General features: G+C 39.9%; 4 protein-coding genes across 8 annotated transcripts in view; 3 read left to right on the forward strand and 1 right to left on the reverse strand.

Moving 5' to 3' along the window:
* The first annotated feature begins 242 nt into the window (after positions 1 to 242).
* tmem97 (transmembrane protein 97) lies at positions 243 to 1,734 on the forward strand. Its single transcript, XM_048264849.1, has 3 exons — positions 243 to 470; positions 593 to 737; positions 1,039 to 1,734. Exons 1-3 carry the CDS (start codon positions 357 to 359, stop codon positions 1,311 to 1,313), a joined length of 534 nt encoding a protein of 177 aa, XP_048120806.1. The 5' UTR covers positions 243 to 356; the 3' UTR covers positions 1,314 to 1,734.
* ift20 (intraflagellar transport 20 homolog (Chlamydomonas)) lies at positions 1,588 to 7,547 on the reverse strand. The gene is made up of 5 exons (XM_048264850.1): positions 7,468 to 7,547; positions 6,822 to 6,996; positions 4,106 to 4,191; positions 3,922 to 4,025; positions 1,588 to 2,441 (listed from the first exon to the last, which is right to left on the reverse strand). The coding sequence occupies exons 2-5, from the start codon at positions 6,946 to 6,948 to the stop codon at positions 2,360 to 2,362; spliced, it is 399 nt and encodes a 132-aa protein (XP_048120807.1). The 5' UTR covers positions 6,949 to 6,996; positions 7,468 to 7,547; the 3' UTR covers positions 1,588 to 2,359.
* Positions 7,066 to 13,578, forward strand: tnfaip1 (tumor necrosis factor, alpha-induced protein 1 (endothelial)). Of its 4 annotated transcripts, none has more exons than XM_048264846.1 (7): positions 7,066 to 7,170; positions 8,897 to 9,252; positions 9,406 to 9,575; positions 11,460 to 11,543; positions 11,684 to 11,736; positions 11,847 to 12,042; positions 12,554 to 13,578. In XM_048264846.1, the coding sequence occupies exons 2-7, from the start codon at positions 9,012 to 9,014 to the stop codon at positions 12,770 to 12,772; spliced, it is 963 nt and encodes a 320-aa protein (XP_048120803.1). In that variant the 5' UTR covers positions 7,066 to 7,170; positions 8,897 to 9,011; the 3' UTR covers positions 12,773 to 13,578. The 4 variants fall into 4 exon arrangements, with proteins under 4 accessions (XP_048120803.1, XP_048120804.1, XP_048120802.1 ...); XM_048264847.1 differs by lacking the exon at positions 7,066 to 7,170 and adding an exon at positions 7,854 to 8,116; XM_048264845.1 differs by lacking the exon at positions 7,066 to 7,170 and adding an exon at positions 7,854 to 8,107.
* A 572-nt stretch (positions 13,579 to 14,150) lies between these two features.
* sgsm2 (small G protein signaling modulator 2) overlaps positions 14,151 to 16,481 on the forward strand; it is a 45,892-nt gene continuing 43,561 nt past the window's right edge. The window contains exon 1 of one of the 2 annotated variants that reach the window (XM_048263932.1): positions 14,151 to 14,492. In XM_048263932.1, coding sequence (XP_048119889.1) covers positions 14,433 to 14,492 — 60 coding nt within the window. In that variant the 5' untranslated portion in view covers positions 14,151 to 14,432. The remainder of the gene's footprint in view (positions 14,493 to 16,481) is intronic. The other variant, XM_048263933.1, reaches the window with a different exon arrangement.

Here is a 16,481-nt window from a genome sequence, read left to right on the forward strand (position 1 = left end):
AAATGTAATGTACGTCCTGTAAAGTGCCTGATACAAATGGGGAGGAAATAGGCTACTCTGTAACTACCCGAACCCGACCAACATTTACATGAACTGCCAACAAGTAGACTACATTTTGCCTGTTGGCCAGAGTAGGGGCTGTACTCACAGCTGAAAACAGCCAATGAGCCGCGTCCGCAACGCCCCTGTTCAAATCAACTGAGAGAAAAAGCCAATTGAATGAAGGCAAAGCCACGCTATACAGTGAATGATCACCGCCCTTTTTCATTTGACCAGGAAGAATATTACAGCCTATTTTACATGTATTGTCTTTGGTGTAGCCTTGTCTGAGATTTCCAAACCCTTCTCCAGTCAAAATGGTTATTCGCATATTAGAGATAATTTATTTTTTGTATTTTGCCTCCCACATTCCAATAACTTTATTCATCGATTTCCAAGCCTTACTACCGGAGCATGTGTTCCCTCAAACGGTAAGTTTATTCTCAATGGATATTAGCCTAGGCCTACATCTTTACGTCTTACGGTTTCATGTGATTTGTTTTGTCGCTTGACAAAAAAAGTTAGGCTATATCTGTAACAACGTATTTTGCAGGTTAAACAATTAATGCGATGGTACGCCGCTGAATACAAAGATCCAATGATGCTGGACCCTCCTGTGTGGTTTAAATCCTTTATATTCTGCGAGGCTCTTGTACAACTGCCTTTCTTCCCTGTTGCTGCATATGCATTTTGGAAAGGTTAGTAATACTTGAAATAATGAAATATATCAGAAACGTTGTCAACCGGTTTTAAGTCGTTGCAGTGACTTTTGGGCTGGGAAATTAGATGAAACTGGGCTCCGATTTGCATTTACAGGCTGCCACCTAGTGGTACATTTACGATATTAAGTTCGTAATTTTTCTGTTCATCCTAAATTATTTCCTCATGTAACCAAGACGTACTCTATACGAGTATATTTCGTAGTGTTTATTTTTGTTTATCTTGAATGTGTCTCTCTATTACAGTATAGTGGAGTATAGCATCTTCTCTCATTCACAGGAGGCTGCAAGTGGATCAGGACCCCAGCAATTGTGTACTCGACGCATGTGGCCACAACCTTAATCCCCATCCTGAGTTACGTCTTCTTCCATCAGTTCCCTCAGACCCCCTATCCTGGGCCTCAGACCATGCGGGAGCGGCTCACTCTAATGTCCATTTACGCGCCATACCTCATAGTCCCTGTTATGTTGCTATTAACGATGCTCTTCAGCTCTACATATACAGGGGCCTCTCAGGGAGGAAGGTCCAAATCGAAGTCTAAGAAAGTAAAATAGACGTCATGTCATAACTTCCTGTGTGTGACACATGTGAATTTGTGATGTATTACTTACAACGATACAAAATTGGTTTAGAGCATGATCTATTTATAATTGTGGGATCTATAACAGCTCAGGTGTAGCTAGTGAGACACCGTACAGGTAGTGAATAGATGGCAGTATCATAACACAATTGACTTTGCAGGTTTACAATTCACTCAGATTAGGCTTCAGAATTGCTTCCGACCACTGCACAATCAAAACTGTTCAAGAGAAAGACAATGAAAACATGAATCTGCAAAAGATTTATTCAAGTATATTTCACTATAATGTGAAATGTGTCTACATGTCATTACACATAAGACAGAGGGGATTTGTAATTTTTGTACAATTACTATTTATGCAATAAACAAAAGCAAAAAATGGTTGCAAATTTGAATGTTTGTAAACTTTCCTGAACTTTAAATGTCCCTCCTGAGAGCAATGTTTTTGGTGTGGTCCCATGAGTAAAACAAACAGTATGATGAAATGTACTGGAGTTATAATGGAATCTCTTACATTGGGGATTAGAAAGTACACATTATAATGAGGAAAACTGTATTCCATAAAGGTTTTGAATTTCAAAAAATTATTAACAGCAACATGCAAATACTGTAGTTTGTATTATTTTCCTCAGTGGTAAAAAACAATGTGCGCTTTACATCATAACCCCTCAGTATAAATAGTATAAATAAATTCCTCTATATATAAATAGTATTTATTATAAGATTTATATTTGCCTCTCTGATACATAATGGGGCAAATATGTCACTAGTGGAATCCCTGCTATGCTCAAGCACTCAATGTTTGATAACATGGGGAGAAGGGGAGTTGAGATTTCTAATGTGTAAGTTTTGATAACTGATCTACTAGCTGTAGATAAGACAGAACTGAATACTTTTCTGTCTGAGGCCTCTTGGTATTCAAGTTTCGCTGGGCTTGCCGTCCACAAATTAAGAATAAAACACAAAACAAAGACAAAATTAAAGTGGAACCCTGGAATCCATAGAACCTCCATGGTCTGGTCACTTCTGCAGAATAAACTGGTCTATGAACTCATTCTGTTCCGCTTCAACTTTACACAATGCCTCATATTCAATCCGGTACCTAGAACAGGAAGGTGAAAATAGTAGTGAAATGTTTAGAATTTATACCAAGTCTTTACTGAAGGTAAATGTAAAAAAACAAATATGCATTACAGTTTTTTTCAGTCACTAACAAGCGTTTGTCCAACCAGTTCTCACATTTTCAAAACTCTAAATACAATTAGCACAGCATCGGTCTTTTGTGGCCATACCATTCACACATTTCATGTCGTTTTCACACGATATGCAGTCAGTGAACACATTTCCACAATGCTTACATTTTCTTAACAGACAAGCTATACCTCCCAACAAAATTATGGATTGTTTTTGTAGCATTTACGAATGTTAACACACAACATCCAACAATCAACTGATAATAAACAAACAATTGAATAATTGACACACAACTGATTTATGTTGGGTAAATTGGGCCAACCACAGCTGATTCCAGTCTGGCTTAGACTTAGTGGCAGGGGTTATTTTTTTCTATTACATTGACACTTATACAGTAAAAGGAGGACTTTGAGGAGGGATGTTTTTGGAAACAGAAAAAGACAAACACTAATGTCTGGGCAAGGAAGAGTAAGAGCAAGAGGCTTAGGAAGAAGAGCAGGTTCAGTGAGAGATGCAGTGAGAGGTGCAGGAGCAGTGAGAGATGCCGTGAGAGGAGCAGGGCCAGGGAAAAGAGCAGGCCCAAGGAGAGGGCAAGGTAGAGGTGTAAGAATGCGTGGTGGTGGCATTCCAAAGGCTGCAAGAACAGTTGTCAATGATGAAATCCGTGCCACTATCATTGATCATGTAATCAATGCGATGTTGGAAAACATGTGGCCTAATCCTGAAGATCGCAGAGATTAGATACAATAATTTGTTGTTTTTTGTTCAGAATGCCCTTGTGTGTTTCATGGATATTTTGTGCACTGTAAGCAATACTGTAAAACTGCTCCTGTTCTATTATACTGTAAACAGTATTTCTACTGTGCCTCCTGTAGTAAACAGTAAGGGAAAAAAACGATTTGCTTTTTACTGGAATACTTTTGAATGTGAACATTACATGTGGACATACAGTTCCCAACCAATAAATTTAGTGTAAAAACGGTGGATTGCATGTTTTACATGCAAATACCTGTAAAACTGAAACATAAAAGTCTATGCAGTTGTTGTAATGTCAACAATAGCCAGTATTTTGAAAACTGATGTACTTTGATTGACTGCATGTACCTTGTGAAGTGAAAACAAGTGTTATTCTTTGCCAGAATAATTTTATTTTGAGTCAGATTTCCAGTGTTTTGGTAAAGTTAGTGTGTGCAGAGAAAGATGTGTTCTATTTTGAAATGAAGAGTTAGTATATATTTAAATGTGTTTTTGAGAAGAAGATTATCCATTTGGCCAATTGTGTTTTGTACTGTAGATGTGAGTCTGTGTTAAGAGTTTAGAAGTATCTGAAGTATGGGAAAGCGCTTGTTAGTGATTGAAAAAAACTGTAATAACAATCAATGGTATACCTCTCAAGCTGCATCTTCTTCTCAGCAATTAGAGCCTGAAGTTGCTGCTGCTGGGCCTCTCGCTGCTTAGCCACAGATTTCAACAAGTTTCTGGCCCCAATAGCCTGCAAGACATGTGTATGTGTAGAGGGGTTTAGACAGCATTGCACTCATATGTAAATGACTGACATCACCTATTCCTTACCTTCATCTTCTCTGTCTCAGTCTCCTTGGAAAGTTCATCAACCAATTCTATTAGACCACCGACTGTTTTCTGGAACTGTCCAATTTCTGTTTTCCAAAATAAAGTGCAGTGTTGGGTCAGATTACTTTGAAATGTAACCCATTACTGAATACAGACCATATGTAATGTTTTTATAACTAACCACTAACGTAATCCATTGAATTACAAAATAATGCAACATAATCTGAATGCTTTTGGATTGCTTCAAAATAAAAGACTAAAACTTAAATTAAAAAAAGATAATGCCACAAAATTTCCCCCAAATATTCTTTTTTTCTCTTGAAAGCAACACCTCTTTTTTCACCTTAAAATAACAGCTTCAAACTCATTTTGATCTTACACTTAAAATACAGAGAACAGCATGTCTGACATCGCCAATGTGCATCAAGAATGCCTGCTATTATACTATGTAATGCTGTCACTGGTAGGAGCAGGAGGAGGAGTATAGGAGCCTGGTGGAGGACTTTGTGCAATGGTGCAAACTCAACACTTCAAAGACCAAGGAGATGGTGGTGGATTTCCGCAGGTCTAAGCCCACTCTGCTACCAGTCTCCATTGATGGGGTCAATGTCGAGGTGGTAAGCACCTACAAGTACCTGGGTCTCCACCTGGACAATAAACTGGACTGGTCAGCCAACACTGACACACTCTACAAGAAAGGGCAGAGCAGGCTGTACTTCCTGAGGAGGCTGCGCTCCTTCAATGTGTGCAGCAAGCTCCTCAGGATGTTCTACCAGTCTGTTGTTGCCAGTGTCCTCTTCTATGCAGTGGTGTGTTGGGGAGGAAGCACAAAGAAGGATGCGTGGCGACTTGACAGGCTGGTAAGGAAAGCTGGCTCTGTAGTGGGAGCTGAACTGGAGTGCATCACTTCAATATCTGACAAAAGGACCCTGAACAAACTGATTAACATCTTGGACAATGAGTGTCATCCACTCCACAGCACTATTGTTAAGCAGAAGAGCCTGATCAGCTGGAGACTTCGCTCACTGCCTTGCACAACAGACAGACTGAGGAAGTCATTCATCCCCAGGGCCATTGAACTAGGGCTGGGCGATATGGACCAAAACTGATATCCCGATTTTTGGGGCTGATTGGTGATATACGATATCGATACGATATTGATATTTCAAACAGAAAGAGCGAAGTGCTTCATATTTTCACTCAACACAACAATTATGACAACACAGCCGGTTTTAATTATATTTATAACTATATTCATTCATTGCAAAAAGGTGTAAACAATAACATATACCAATAGGCATACAGTTGCTCTGAGGGCTGTGCAAATAACAATATTCGGTCGACTTGATTGGCTACACAGGCCTACAGCTTTACAATAAAGGTAATACAAAACATAGGCTACCGTTAAAAGCCAATATAATAAACCAATTGGCATACAGATAGAGCTGTGCAAATAAGAAAAAAGTAGGCTACACAGCACATACCTGTTTGTAAATATTTAACTGCACAAGGACTGTTCAATGCATCACTTAATGGAAGAGGAGAAATAGATTTCTCCGCATAGTCTGTCTGCCTCTTCACCACCTCCATGTCTTGAACTGTCTGTCCACTAGCCACTTTACCATTGTCTTCTGCCTCACTGTTTGCATGCTTTATTAGCACATATGCACAACCCCTCCCTCCATGCCACAGCTGAACTGTGACCACACTTATACCTTTCTTAATATTGTTATTTATACATAGATATATGGACTTTATTCTAGCACTGTTTGACTTACTCGTTTGACTTACTCATTTGCACCATCACCATGACACTCATTCACAAATGAGCACCTTACCTTACCTTATGCACAGAGGACCACAGGCTCAGTCCCTGCTTCAGTCATTGCAAGCGCACCTGATTGATTAATCACCCACTATGTGGATACTGTTTTTTAGAATGGATTTAGATTAAAGTTTTATTTAGTATAATTTGTATTTTAGTATATTCTTTATCTTCTACAGTCCTTATTGCTTAGTTGTGTTTTTTTATATTATATACTTTTAATTACTTTTTCTGCTGTTAGTGAATGTGTATGTTGTCTGTATGCTACTGTGACCTTGAATTTCCCATAGGGATCAATAAAGTATCTATCTATCTATCTAGCATGGCCCTTTCTGTTGGTTTTAGATGAATTGTGTGTCCCTTAGTGCTAAATGGGTACCCAGTACAAATGGCTTTAAAAATGGATGAAAAAGGGAATTTCTTCACTGGGCTCTAAATTAAAAGGCAAACCAAGCACAAAGTCTGTCATTACGTTCTTGTGCATGACTTATAGTCATAATGTTACATGTGAGCGTATTGACCAGACTCAATGTTTGTGTTTAAGGTCTTATCCATGGTTTTAAATTATCAAATTGATTTTTTGCCTTATTATTACATCATTTTAGTTAGATTTAAGACTTTGCCTATGAATCAAATGAGGGCCCAGTGAATTACTTTCATTATTTCAAAACATCAGTGACGCCTGAACCTGTATGGCAATACACATACACACACACACAATACACTTTTTTCCTAATGTAATCTGGTCTGCTTATGGTTGTTACTTTTTTGTAATTTGATTAAGTAATCCATATTACATGTTACTAGCTACCCAACCTTAAGTTTAATGCAATGCAAAGGTTAAGTTTAACAGTACCACTATTACTACTGATATTACCAAAGTGCACTTACTGTCGACAAAATCCTTGCATTCCTCCTTGAGTTCGGTGGTCTGCTGGCTCACCTCCGGTTCCAACACTCTTAGTTTATTAAGTTCATCAAAATGAAGGCCTGCTTCTTCCAGTGGATCTTTAGCCATGGCCTTAGGCCTTAACCCACTCTGGGTAATCTGATAGAACGTTAGATTCTGAGAAGAAACAGATTGTCACTAGGATACCGCTCTTGCCACAGGTCTGTTTACGTTGTGTTAGCTCATTAGTTTAGCATTCACATAGCTAACATTGGCAACGGCGCAATTTGTAATACCGTTAGTCAAATTCCGACATCTGAACATCAGCTTACATGTAGCAACTTCAACTGAGTAAGTTTTACTACCTCTAACGATACTAGTTTCCCATTGATTTCTCGGCAAATTAACGTTAGTAAAAATAATCTTTCATTGCTAACTAGATATGGCAAGGCGATGTATTTGGCCAGCAGGCTTCGTGGAAGAAACAGAGATAACGTTAGCTAACGTTAGCTATGCAAGCTAAATTTAAGGCTAACTATTAAATATTATGACAGCGTTGGCAATATACAGGTTATCGGCATTCAGTGTGCGCAACAGTCCATCAACAATTACTGTGTCAGTCCATGGATAAATATGCCCATATCCTACCTTTATATTTGACTTGAGTATGTGGCACTCTGGAATCTGTTCAACAAAGTCCTCCACTTCAGCTGCAAATGCTGCTAAGGCGACGGTCCAGTCCACTAAACTTTCTCTCAACCATATGGGGGTTTATTTCTTTCATTTCCCACTAACTATGACATATGTGGGGATTCTAGGTGGACTAAATCATATTATACATAATTATAAATGTGTTCCGACATTAATGGAACAAAATTGTGTTTAATACATTTATTACAATATTGTATTAAGTATTTAGTTGCAAATAAATACCCCTAGTATAGCACGAACCATTTCTATAGGCGATACCAACGCAAAACCAAAACATATGAAGCATTTCTCTAGTTTGATGTATGTTTATTTTCTTTAATGCTGAACGAACTTCGCGCAAACAATCAGTGTAACTGAAATGTCTTTAACATCACATTGATTTAATATATTTTAGCTTATTTTCTAACTTTTGCCTCCCGTGGAACGAAAAGCCCACAACCGGAAACGTAAAACTCCTCGTTGGGATTTGTAGGAGAAATGTCGTTTAAAGAACTACAAAAACAACTTTCGTCAAACTGCGAACCAACAAGTTGACTTGTAATCTCGACTTTCGAACACTTCAAACGAAGTGAGATATGTAAGTTAAGTACGTGTGGTCATTTAATTAGATATTTCATGTATGAAAATACATACCCAAATGTACTGATGTCTGCCCATAAGTTAGGCAGATAACGTTAGAAGCTAGGCGCAGTAAATTAGCTAACCTGATATTGTTAGCCAACTTTAGCTAATGCTAGTTTGTTGTTTTACCTGTCTTGTTGGCTTAATGACATGTTGAACTGGCTAATAATGAGATAAGAGTAGTATGTTGTACTTGGCTTGGTCAGAGTGGCCTTTTGTCCTCCCATTCTACATAATGTTATTTCGTAACGTTAAAGGTCGGAAACTGGTAAATTAACTTTTAACAGTTAACACTCCCAACTTGTAACTTGGCCCAAATGAGATGAATAGCATCCAATTTTTAATGAAATGCAGCGTTGTGTCATTATTCATTGTTGCATCCGACTCCGCCAATATGGGGAATAAGCATAACATCAGCAGTGTAAAAGCAACGTCTTTCAACAACTTTGGCCTTACATGAAGCTTATGAATGTACTTGGCTTTTTTAGAGTGGTAGTAAATCCTCATCTTCAAGCAAGACAACGTTGTTTCATTAGTAGGATATTGTCACAATACCTATCCCCATAGTGGTAGGTAGTAATGTAGCACCTTGTTGTGAATGATATCGTGAACTAAGCTACTCTTACTTCAGATGAAGGTGTGCTGAAATACTCATTGCGCCAATAAATGATTAAGGTCTCTTACAGTTCACAATGTTAATTTTTTCACGTTATCACATCACTTCTGTTCTGTCCTGTGTGCGTAGATATGAGCAGCTTCTTCAGCAGACTCAGGCTCTGACAGCCTCCCCAGTAGCAGTCATCACGGCGGGAGACATCAGGCCCATCGTCTGCAGGGTGGTTATCTACCTCCAGAGGGACATGTCCGCAGAGGGCTGCCTCCACTCTCTGCAGACGGGGCCACTAGTACCTGTGTCGTCCATCGCCTGTCCCAAGACAAAGACCTGCAGCTACCGGGGGGCCGTCGGCCCCGGCAATAAGTATGTTCGGCTGAACGTCGGAGGCACCCTTTTCTATTCCACCTTGCAAGTGCTCACTAAGCAGGACTCTTTGCTCAAGACCATGTTCAGTGGCAAGATGGAGGTGTTCACAGACAAGGAGGGTAAAGTTGTGCACTATAATCAATGCAACTACAAACAAAGAGATTTGTATTATGAAAGTATTCTTTTTGCCTTGTCGTTTCTAAGCAAACACCTTACCTGACAAATGTTTCAGCATCTCAGATTTCATCAGTGTTTGGATGTTTTGTGCTTAGGCTGGATCCTCATTGACCGCTGTGGGAAACACTTTGGCGGCATCCTGACTTACCTGCGGGATGGCAGTGTCACCTTGCCCAAGAACCAGCAGGGCATCATGGAGCTGCAGGCCGAGGCCAAGTATTACCTCATCCAAGGCCTGGTGGACGTGTGCCAGAGAGCTCTCCAGGTTGGTGTGTGACGGATGGCCTGTCTGTGACCATGTGACAGAAAGAGATGGAGAGACCGAGAGAATGGTTAAGCCTCCACTCATACTTTCCTTTTAGGCTGAAAAATCCTTCTGTAGTTGGCATGATATTTTGGGCAGGGATTATGCCATTTTAATGGAGTAGATATGGGCAATCATTACTGAATGCAGTGTTTAAAAAAAAAAAGTGACATCAGCCTAACATCAGCCCTTGTACCATTTTGGACCCCGTTTACACGAAGGGAAAACGCAGATACTTCCTTGCGGTTTGGCCTCTCGTTTACACCAAAACCCCGTTTTTATCACAGAAAACGATTATTTCTAAAACCTCCGGCCAGTGTGGAGATTTCTGATAACGCCGGTTATGTGCTGCCGTGTCAACAGGGATAAACGGCGCTTTAGTTTCTTAAACGTCACATTATGTGCCAGAAAATCCTTAAAGTCATGTGAGCACCTGATATTTACAGTTTCTTTGGCTACTGATCAGGATTATCATGGATGCTGTTAAGGTGCTACTAATTTTTACTTTTGTGCAAACGCTTCTGGCCTGTTTGCATTTGCAACAACTGCTCTACATGGAGGAGCAGAGGCGAAGGATTGCACGGAGGTCAGCATTTTTACTGCTCGTGTTAGTCGTTGGTGTCGATTCTGAGGATTTTGATTGGCCAGCATGGCTTTATTCCTTTCCCTACACTGCCACCCATAGGTTTGGCATAGTTATTATGGCGCTCGACAGCGTATTTATGCGGGTTGATGTAAATGACAAGTTTTTTGAAAACAATGTTGTGTGCACGATGTTATTATTGAAAACGGAGGGGGAGAAATATTTGTTTCTCTAAATACCCGGCTATGTGTAAATGTGGCCTTGAAGGCTACAGATTTAACTAGAAAATGTAATTTCGAGGAAATTACCAGTGCATGAAAATATAAACATACTGTATATTAACATAAAATGCCAAACAAAGTTTTATTTGGAAACAGTTGGCAGGAGTCATAGTTGATAACAACTGACAGTTGAAATGGCTGAACAGTTAAATAGTTGAGTAGTTTAAATAGTTAAATTATTTAATAGTGAATTATTGTAGTGAGGACATTTATTTTGAAACAGTTGTGGGCAGAGGAAATAGTAGTCTTAAGAGAGCCAGATTGTATGCTTAAAGCCTGAGACAGAGTATAGTTTAAAAGTTGAATGTAGATAGTGTAATGGATGTTGATAGACAGAAAGTTGAATGGATGTTGATAGACAGATTGTATAATGGATGTTGATGGATAGTTTTAATGGGTGGATGAGTGAATGGTTTGAAGAGGATGAATGGATAGAAAGTTGGATGGAATGTGCCTTATATCCTTGTAGAATGGAGAGACACAGAGAGTTGGCCTAGTTAAGCAGAAAGCAGTTGATACAGGTGCAATCAGTTTAACTGGCCCTTTGAAGGGTCCTAGTTGAGCAGCTGGAAGTTGATACAGGTGCAAATCAAGTTAATTAGTCCATTGTGATGTCATAGTGCTAATGTAAAGTCTATGGGGAAAAATAAGCTTGTTTTTTGTTAATATCTCAAAAAGTATAAAGTTTACAAAAGTGAAAAATACATTCCCCACGTGTCCTTTTCAAGACCAACGTTACAAAGTTTGAACAAAGTTTCTACGTTAAACGGTTAAAGCTGAATTAGACGCAGAAATTTGGTGGGAAGAATAATAATAATAAGAAGAATACTTCGGATAACAGAACAGTGCATTTTCATGCACTGTAATTAGACAAGTCACTTTTCTGGAATGAGATAAATGGCTTGTTTATTGTTGCTGATATAAAGCTGGTGGTTTTTCTGTTGTGCTCTCTGGAAATTGCCTGTTTGCTCTGACCGACAGGACAATAAAGAGAAGGCTGTCTGTGTCATCCCGGTCATCACCTCGCCAAAAGAGGAGGAAAGACTAATCCAAGGCTGCACCAAGGTGAAGGAGGGCGCACAGCCTTTGAGAATTGAATCTCCGCAAATGTTGGGATTCAGTAAGGCATCTATGACCTGAAATGACAAAGTGTTCCTTCTCTGGGAAAACCACTGTTTGACATCTGTTACTTCTCTTTCATCCAGCCTGTTGTGAAACTGCTCTACAATCGAAGCAACAACAAATATTCTTACACAAGGTAAAAGGATGCAAGAATACCACAACGTTAGACTTTCTTTCTTCAGACTGTTTTTTCATAAGCATGTAAAATTGACTTAACAAATAACACGTAACCTTTTTTTTCCACAGTAATTCAGATGACCATCTCCTTAAAAACATTGAGCTGTTTGAGAAGCTGTCCCTGAGCTACAACGGTCGCGTTCTCTTCCTGAAGGACGTGATCGGTGATGAGATCTGCTGCTGGTCCTTCTATGGACAGGGTCGCAAGCTGGCTGAAGTCTGCTGCACGTCCATTGTTTACGCCACTGAGAAGAAGCACACCAAGGTAAGATGGGCATCTTGTGGACTCCACAACACAAAGAAGTTGTTCTTATGTAAAATGTAAATGTAAATCAGGTTTCTAGGCCAAGTATACTTGCGAATAAAAGGAATTTGGTTTCTGCATTAGTGAATTAGTGAACACACAGTGAGGTGAAGCACACACTAACCTGGAGCAGTGAGCTGCCTTGCTACAGTGGTGCTCGGGAAGCAGTGAGGTGCCTTGCTCAAGGGCACTTTAGCCGTGGATGTGGGCATGGGAGAGCAGTGCTCAACCACTTCCCCCACCCACATTTTCCCTACTGGTCAGGGATCGAACCGGCAACCCTTTGGTTACAAGCCCAAAGCCCTAACCAGTAGGCCACGGTTGCCCCAAATGAAAGGGCATTTTAATAAAGGAGACAGTGGTGTTTGCTCACACGTGGGTTTAGTCACTGGTTGACCTGCTTGTTTTTGCTGTGAGACCTCCGTTTAATTGATGTTTAATTGTATGTGTGTTTGTATGTGTGTGCGTGCAGGTGGAATTCCCTGAGGCTCGCATCTACGAGGAAACGTTGAACGCGCTGCTCTACGAGACGCTCCCGGTGCCAGACACCTCGCTCCTGGAAGCCACGCGCCGCCGGGCCCACTGCTGCTCCCACAGCGAGGACGACGAGGCCGTCGAGGTGAGGGAGCGCGTGCGCCGCATCCACATCAAGAGATACAGCACCTACGACGACCGACCTCTGGGACACTAACGCCCCAAAAGAAGAACGGAAGCAGTGCCTTAAACTCTTTTACCTGTGCCTCCGTTGTCTTCACTATGCCACTAAAAACTTACGACCACAAACCCCAGCAATCCAGAATCAACTGTTAACTGGAAGGCCAGCAGGAGGTGATTTCTGCTGTTGCTTGGGGTGCTGTTTTCAAATCACTGTGATCTTGTCAATGTTTTTATTTTATCTTTTGACTTTTTGCTGATATTATTCAATGTGGGTATTTTCATCCACAAAACTGCACAATGATATTGCAATACAATCCACATAGCACACTATACCTAATATGTCTAACTGTTATATGTCTGTCTCTAATCAGGTGAGTGACTTCCGTCGTTGTTGTTCACCTATGAGTGTCAAATCATGTACTCATTGAGGATTACCGTTCTACTTTTATTTCATTTTTTTTTTTTTATTATTTTCAATTCCATAATACATCATACACTATGTTCAGATATAATAGCCCAAGATGAATTTTTGAAAGAACACAAAGATGTGAACTATGTGGAGTGGCACCTGAATGTCCAAACTTCTGCCAATACACAAAGACCATGTCTAAAGGCTACTGTCAGATTGGTTACCATGTGAAATTAGTGACTTACTGTGGAATCTAAGATTGTGTTTTACTTCATATTTATTGTAGGTAGTGAATATGCAGTGGTTTTGGTCATAGGGATTTCAATAAGGCTGACATGCTGAAGTGAACTGGGCTCCCATAAATTACAAGACCATGTTAATGAATTGCACAATAATAATTATTATAATAATAAAGAATTGCTACAAAATTGTGTTACTGTTCCGCTTTTGCGGTGTACATCATAAACACATTATACTATTAAAAACTAGACGATAATTTCAAGGCCACCAATGTCTGAGATTCTGAATGTACCACAGGTGGGCGCAATGGATGTGGGCTAACTGTTTTCACTGCTCTATGCATGCAATCTCAGAATCCGTAAAATCTGTACCTACTCTGCAGGGAGATTTAAAGATCCCAATTCCGCATACATTTTCAATCTGACTCTCTATTTGATCTACTTTGATCTAATGCAGCTGTTAGACAGAAGTCTAGTTTTTCCATCTGATTTGAGATGTTGGTAATTTTGTGACGAAAATGGGATGATTGAGGACAAAAGCAAGGCGGGGTTGGCTAACAAACCACTCATCTCACGTTTGGTGTTTTTCTTGTATGATGCTTGCCTTAGATAGCCTCCATTTTTGTTGTCAACTAATGTTTTGTCTACTGTAGCGCTTCGTGTAGTGTAATTTTGGGTATACAAGCAAAAGCTGTTTACATCTAAAGCCAGTATATCTATATTCATTCTTGACAGAAATAGGTGAGCTAAAAATAAGTCGCCTGTCAATGGTGAGCGGCTTGTGGCGTAAAGTGCGTGAAGTGATTTAGCCCATTGATCAACAGTGGCTCAGAGGCGGGTCTCGCAGTAGTGGCGTCATTCTGAAGGAGCCGAAGATGGCTCCGCGATGCTCTACAGCGGTTTGTGTATGCGTCAACGCTCATCTGTCAAGACCCACATTTATGTGAAAAGGAAGAAGGAAAACTGAAACAGTAGAGGGACAGAGACGCACAGTCGGTGTTAAACAGCGTGCACTGCCTGTTCTGACGGACCAACACCGAGCAGCCATGGGTTCGTCCACAGATGAAGAATTTAAAGAAAAATTACTATGGAATGTGAAAAGAGAGGTGAGTGGAAAATTTTACAGCCATTATAATTAGTGCAACTCTTAACAGGGAGGACGTCATGCATGTAAAATCTGCAGTGGGGTGATCCTGACAAAGCATTATAGCCATATCCTCAATATGGTCTCACTGCAAAATTAGACGTTGCGCGCATTGCTGTTTTCATTGGAAGATATGTTTGAACAAACTAGTCGTTCTGTGTTCAGTTGTGAATAGTGGTGTTTTAATTGCTTTGTTTCACACATGAATGCTATAGCCTACTCGTGTTGAACCAGTTACCTGTGGAGTCAAGGGCAAAGGGGATTCCAGTAAGTTAAATTTAATAGGCCTGGCTGGATGTGGGAGCTACATACATATGTGATAGTTATGCGAATTGGTGTTTACTAGGGAAAAAATGTCTTGTACGAATACAGGCCACGGTGTTGTTCTTTTCAGTAGGGTTTTTGCCCGACAGGCGCGCATAACTTAGCCTCCAAATGGATCCAAACATTCTCCCATGACAGACTACACATGTATGTCTTCCATCAGTACGTTGCATTGACCATCGAAGAAGCGTTCGGGCAGTGGGTATGGTAGCCTAAACATCTGGGAATTTAGAGATGATCTGCAGAGCTTGAATCCTACATGACCCTTTCTAACTTACCCACCAAGGTTCGCCCCTTGGTCTTGTGTGCACTGAACCTCCAGTGTAAACAAAGCATGAAAGCAGCCTATTCATTGTGAACCATTGTCTTGTAGATACATATAGTTTAATATAATTTTGAAAAGTGAAGTAATGAAGAAAACTTACAGCTGAGAAGATGTAGGCTAGAGAAGTAAATACTGTATAATGGTGAAGTTGGAAGAAGGTTTTTAAGGCTGGGATGTCCGGGTTAGTTTAATATTTCAAATGAGTGCATATGTAAAGGCCACAATAACATTATCAGCTGTGGCAGTTTGCTGTGGCAATTTTGACAAAAACAAATGAAAAAATACATGCTTTAAATGATGACAGACAGCTAAAGAAATTCAAAATATCTGTTACTGTCAGTTTTGCCCATTACCACAAACTGTGATGTTTTAACTTTCTGCTTAAATAGAATAGTTCTCTCACAGAAATTGTGAGAACAGTTTTATGTTGATATGGTTATGCATTAAGCAGTTTTGTGCAACAAAACTTGCCACAATCTAATCTGATGTCACCAGTGGGGTTATTTTCATATTGCATGCCTTATGATTAATCTGCTGCTTACCAATCCCAACTAAATATTGGTGAGACCCATCAAGAATGCTATTGAACATTAGTACTTACATGACTATGTTATTACTGTTCAACTAATGGAACAGTAGTCAGCAGACTTTTCTATTCAGCTAATATCTCCATTAAGTCTAGGTGAAATCGTTCAGAAAATCTTACAACCATCCATTCCTCACACTAAGAGATCTCTTTATTTATTCATTAAGACAAAAGGGCAAGCTCAGGGTATGATTCATTAGAGCTGGTTTGAGCCTCCTTGCTTCCATGATGTATGGCTTATCTTGGGCATTATATCTGGCCTCGATAAATAATTGAGACAGTGAATGATCTGCAACTGGAAATAGAACCTTTAATTTTGAACCAGGCTGTCTGCCGAGATCCATCTTATTGGACCATCTCAAAACTGATAGAAAAATGTGGACCAGTAGAATACAGACATCCAACCAGTGTGTTCATGCAAAGGGATTTGTGTTGAACAAAGAAATGAATTGTTAATGCAGTTCAGTTTCCTGTGTGTATAAAGTTTTAAAGCGACAACACAACGAGTCATGCGGAAGGTTTTACAATCACATATCTAGATCTTGATGGCTGATTTCTGTGAAAATGCAACTTCCTATTAACAAATTGTTATCCTCCCCTTAAGACTGCTGTTATGAAGTGTAATGATGTTTGGTACACAACCAGACCCAGTGCTCATCCCTCATGACTAGGTGGGCATAGTGTTTTCAGAATGATCTCCTCATTGGATTAATGCA

This window comes from Alosa alosa, chromosome 15, assembly GCF_017589495.1.
Source record: "Alosa alosa isolate M-15738 ecotype Scorff River chromosome 15, AALO_Geno_1.1, whole genome shotgun sequence".
Classification (NCBI taxonomy): Eukaryota; Metazoa; Chordata; class Actinopteri; order Clupeiformes; family Clupeidae; genus Alosa; species Alosa alosa.

Bases quoted from the DNA above. Each gene is read 5' to 3' on its own strand.
- tmem97 (XM_048264849.1), top strand. From the start codon at position 357: ATGGTTATTCGCATATTAGAGATAATTTATTTTTTGTATTTTGCCTCC. The intron at 471-592 runs GTAAGTTTATTC...CGTATTTTGCAG, and splicing joins AGCATGTGTTCCCTCAAACG to GTTAAACAATTAATGCGATG. The intron at 738-1,038 runs GTTAGTAATACT...TCTCATTCACAG, and splicing joins TGCATATGCATTTTGGAAAG to GAGGCTGCAAGTGGATCAGG.
- ift20 (XM_048264850.1), bottom strand. From the start codon at position 6,948: ATGGCTAAAGATCCACTGGAAGAAGCAGGCCTTCATTTTGATGAACTT. The intron at 4,192-6,821 runs GTAAGTGCACTT...TTTGGAAAACAG, and splicing joins ATGCAAGGATTTTGTCGACA to AAATTGGACAGTTCCAGAAA. The intron at 2,442-3,921 runs GTATACCATTGA...TTCCTGTTCTAG, and splicing joins AAGAAGATGCAGCTTGAGAG to GTACCGGATTGAATATGAGG.
- tnfaip1 (XM_048264846.1), top strand. From the start codon at position 9,012: ATGTCCGCAGAGGGCTGCCTCCACTCTCTGCAGACGGGGCCACTAGTA. The intron at 9,576-11,459 runs GTTGGTGTGTGA...TCTGACCGACAG, and splicing joins TGTGCCAGAGAGCTCTCCAG to GACAATAAAGAGAAGGCTGT. The intron at 11,544-11,683 runs GTGAAGGAGGGC...TCTTTCATCCAG, and splicing joins TAATCCAAGGCTGCACCAAG to CCTGTTGTGAAACTGCTCTA.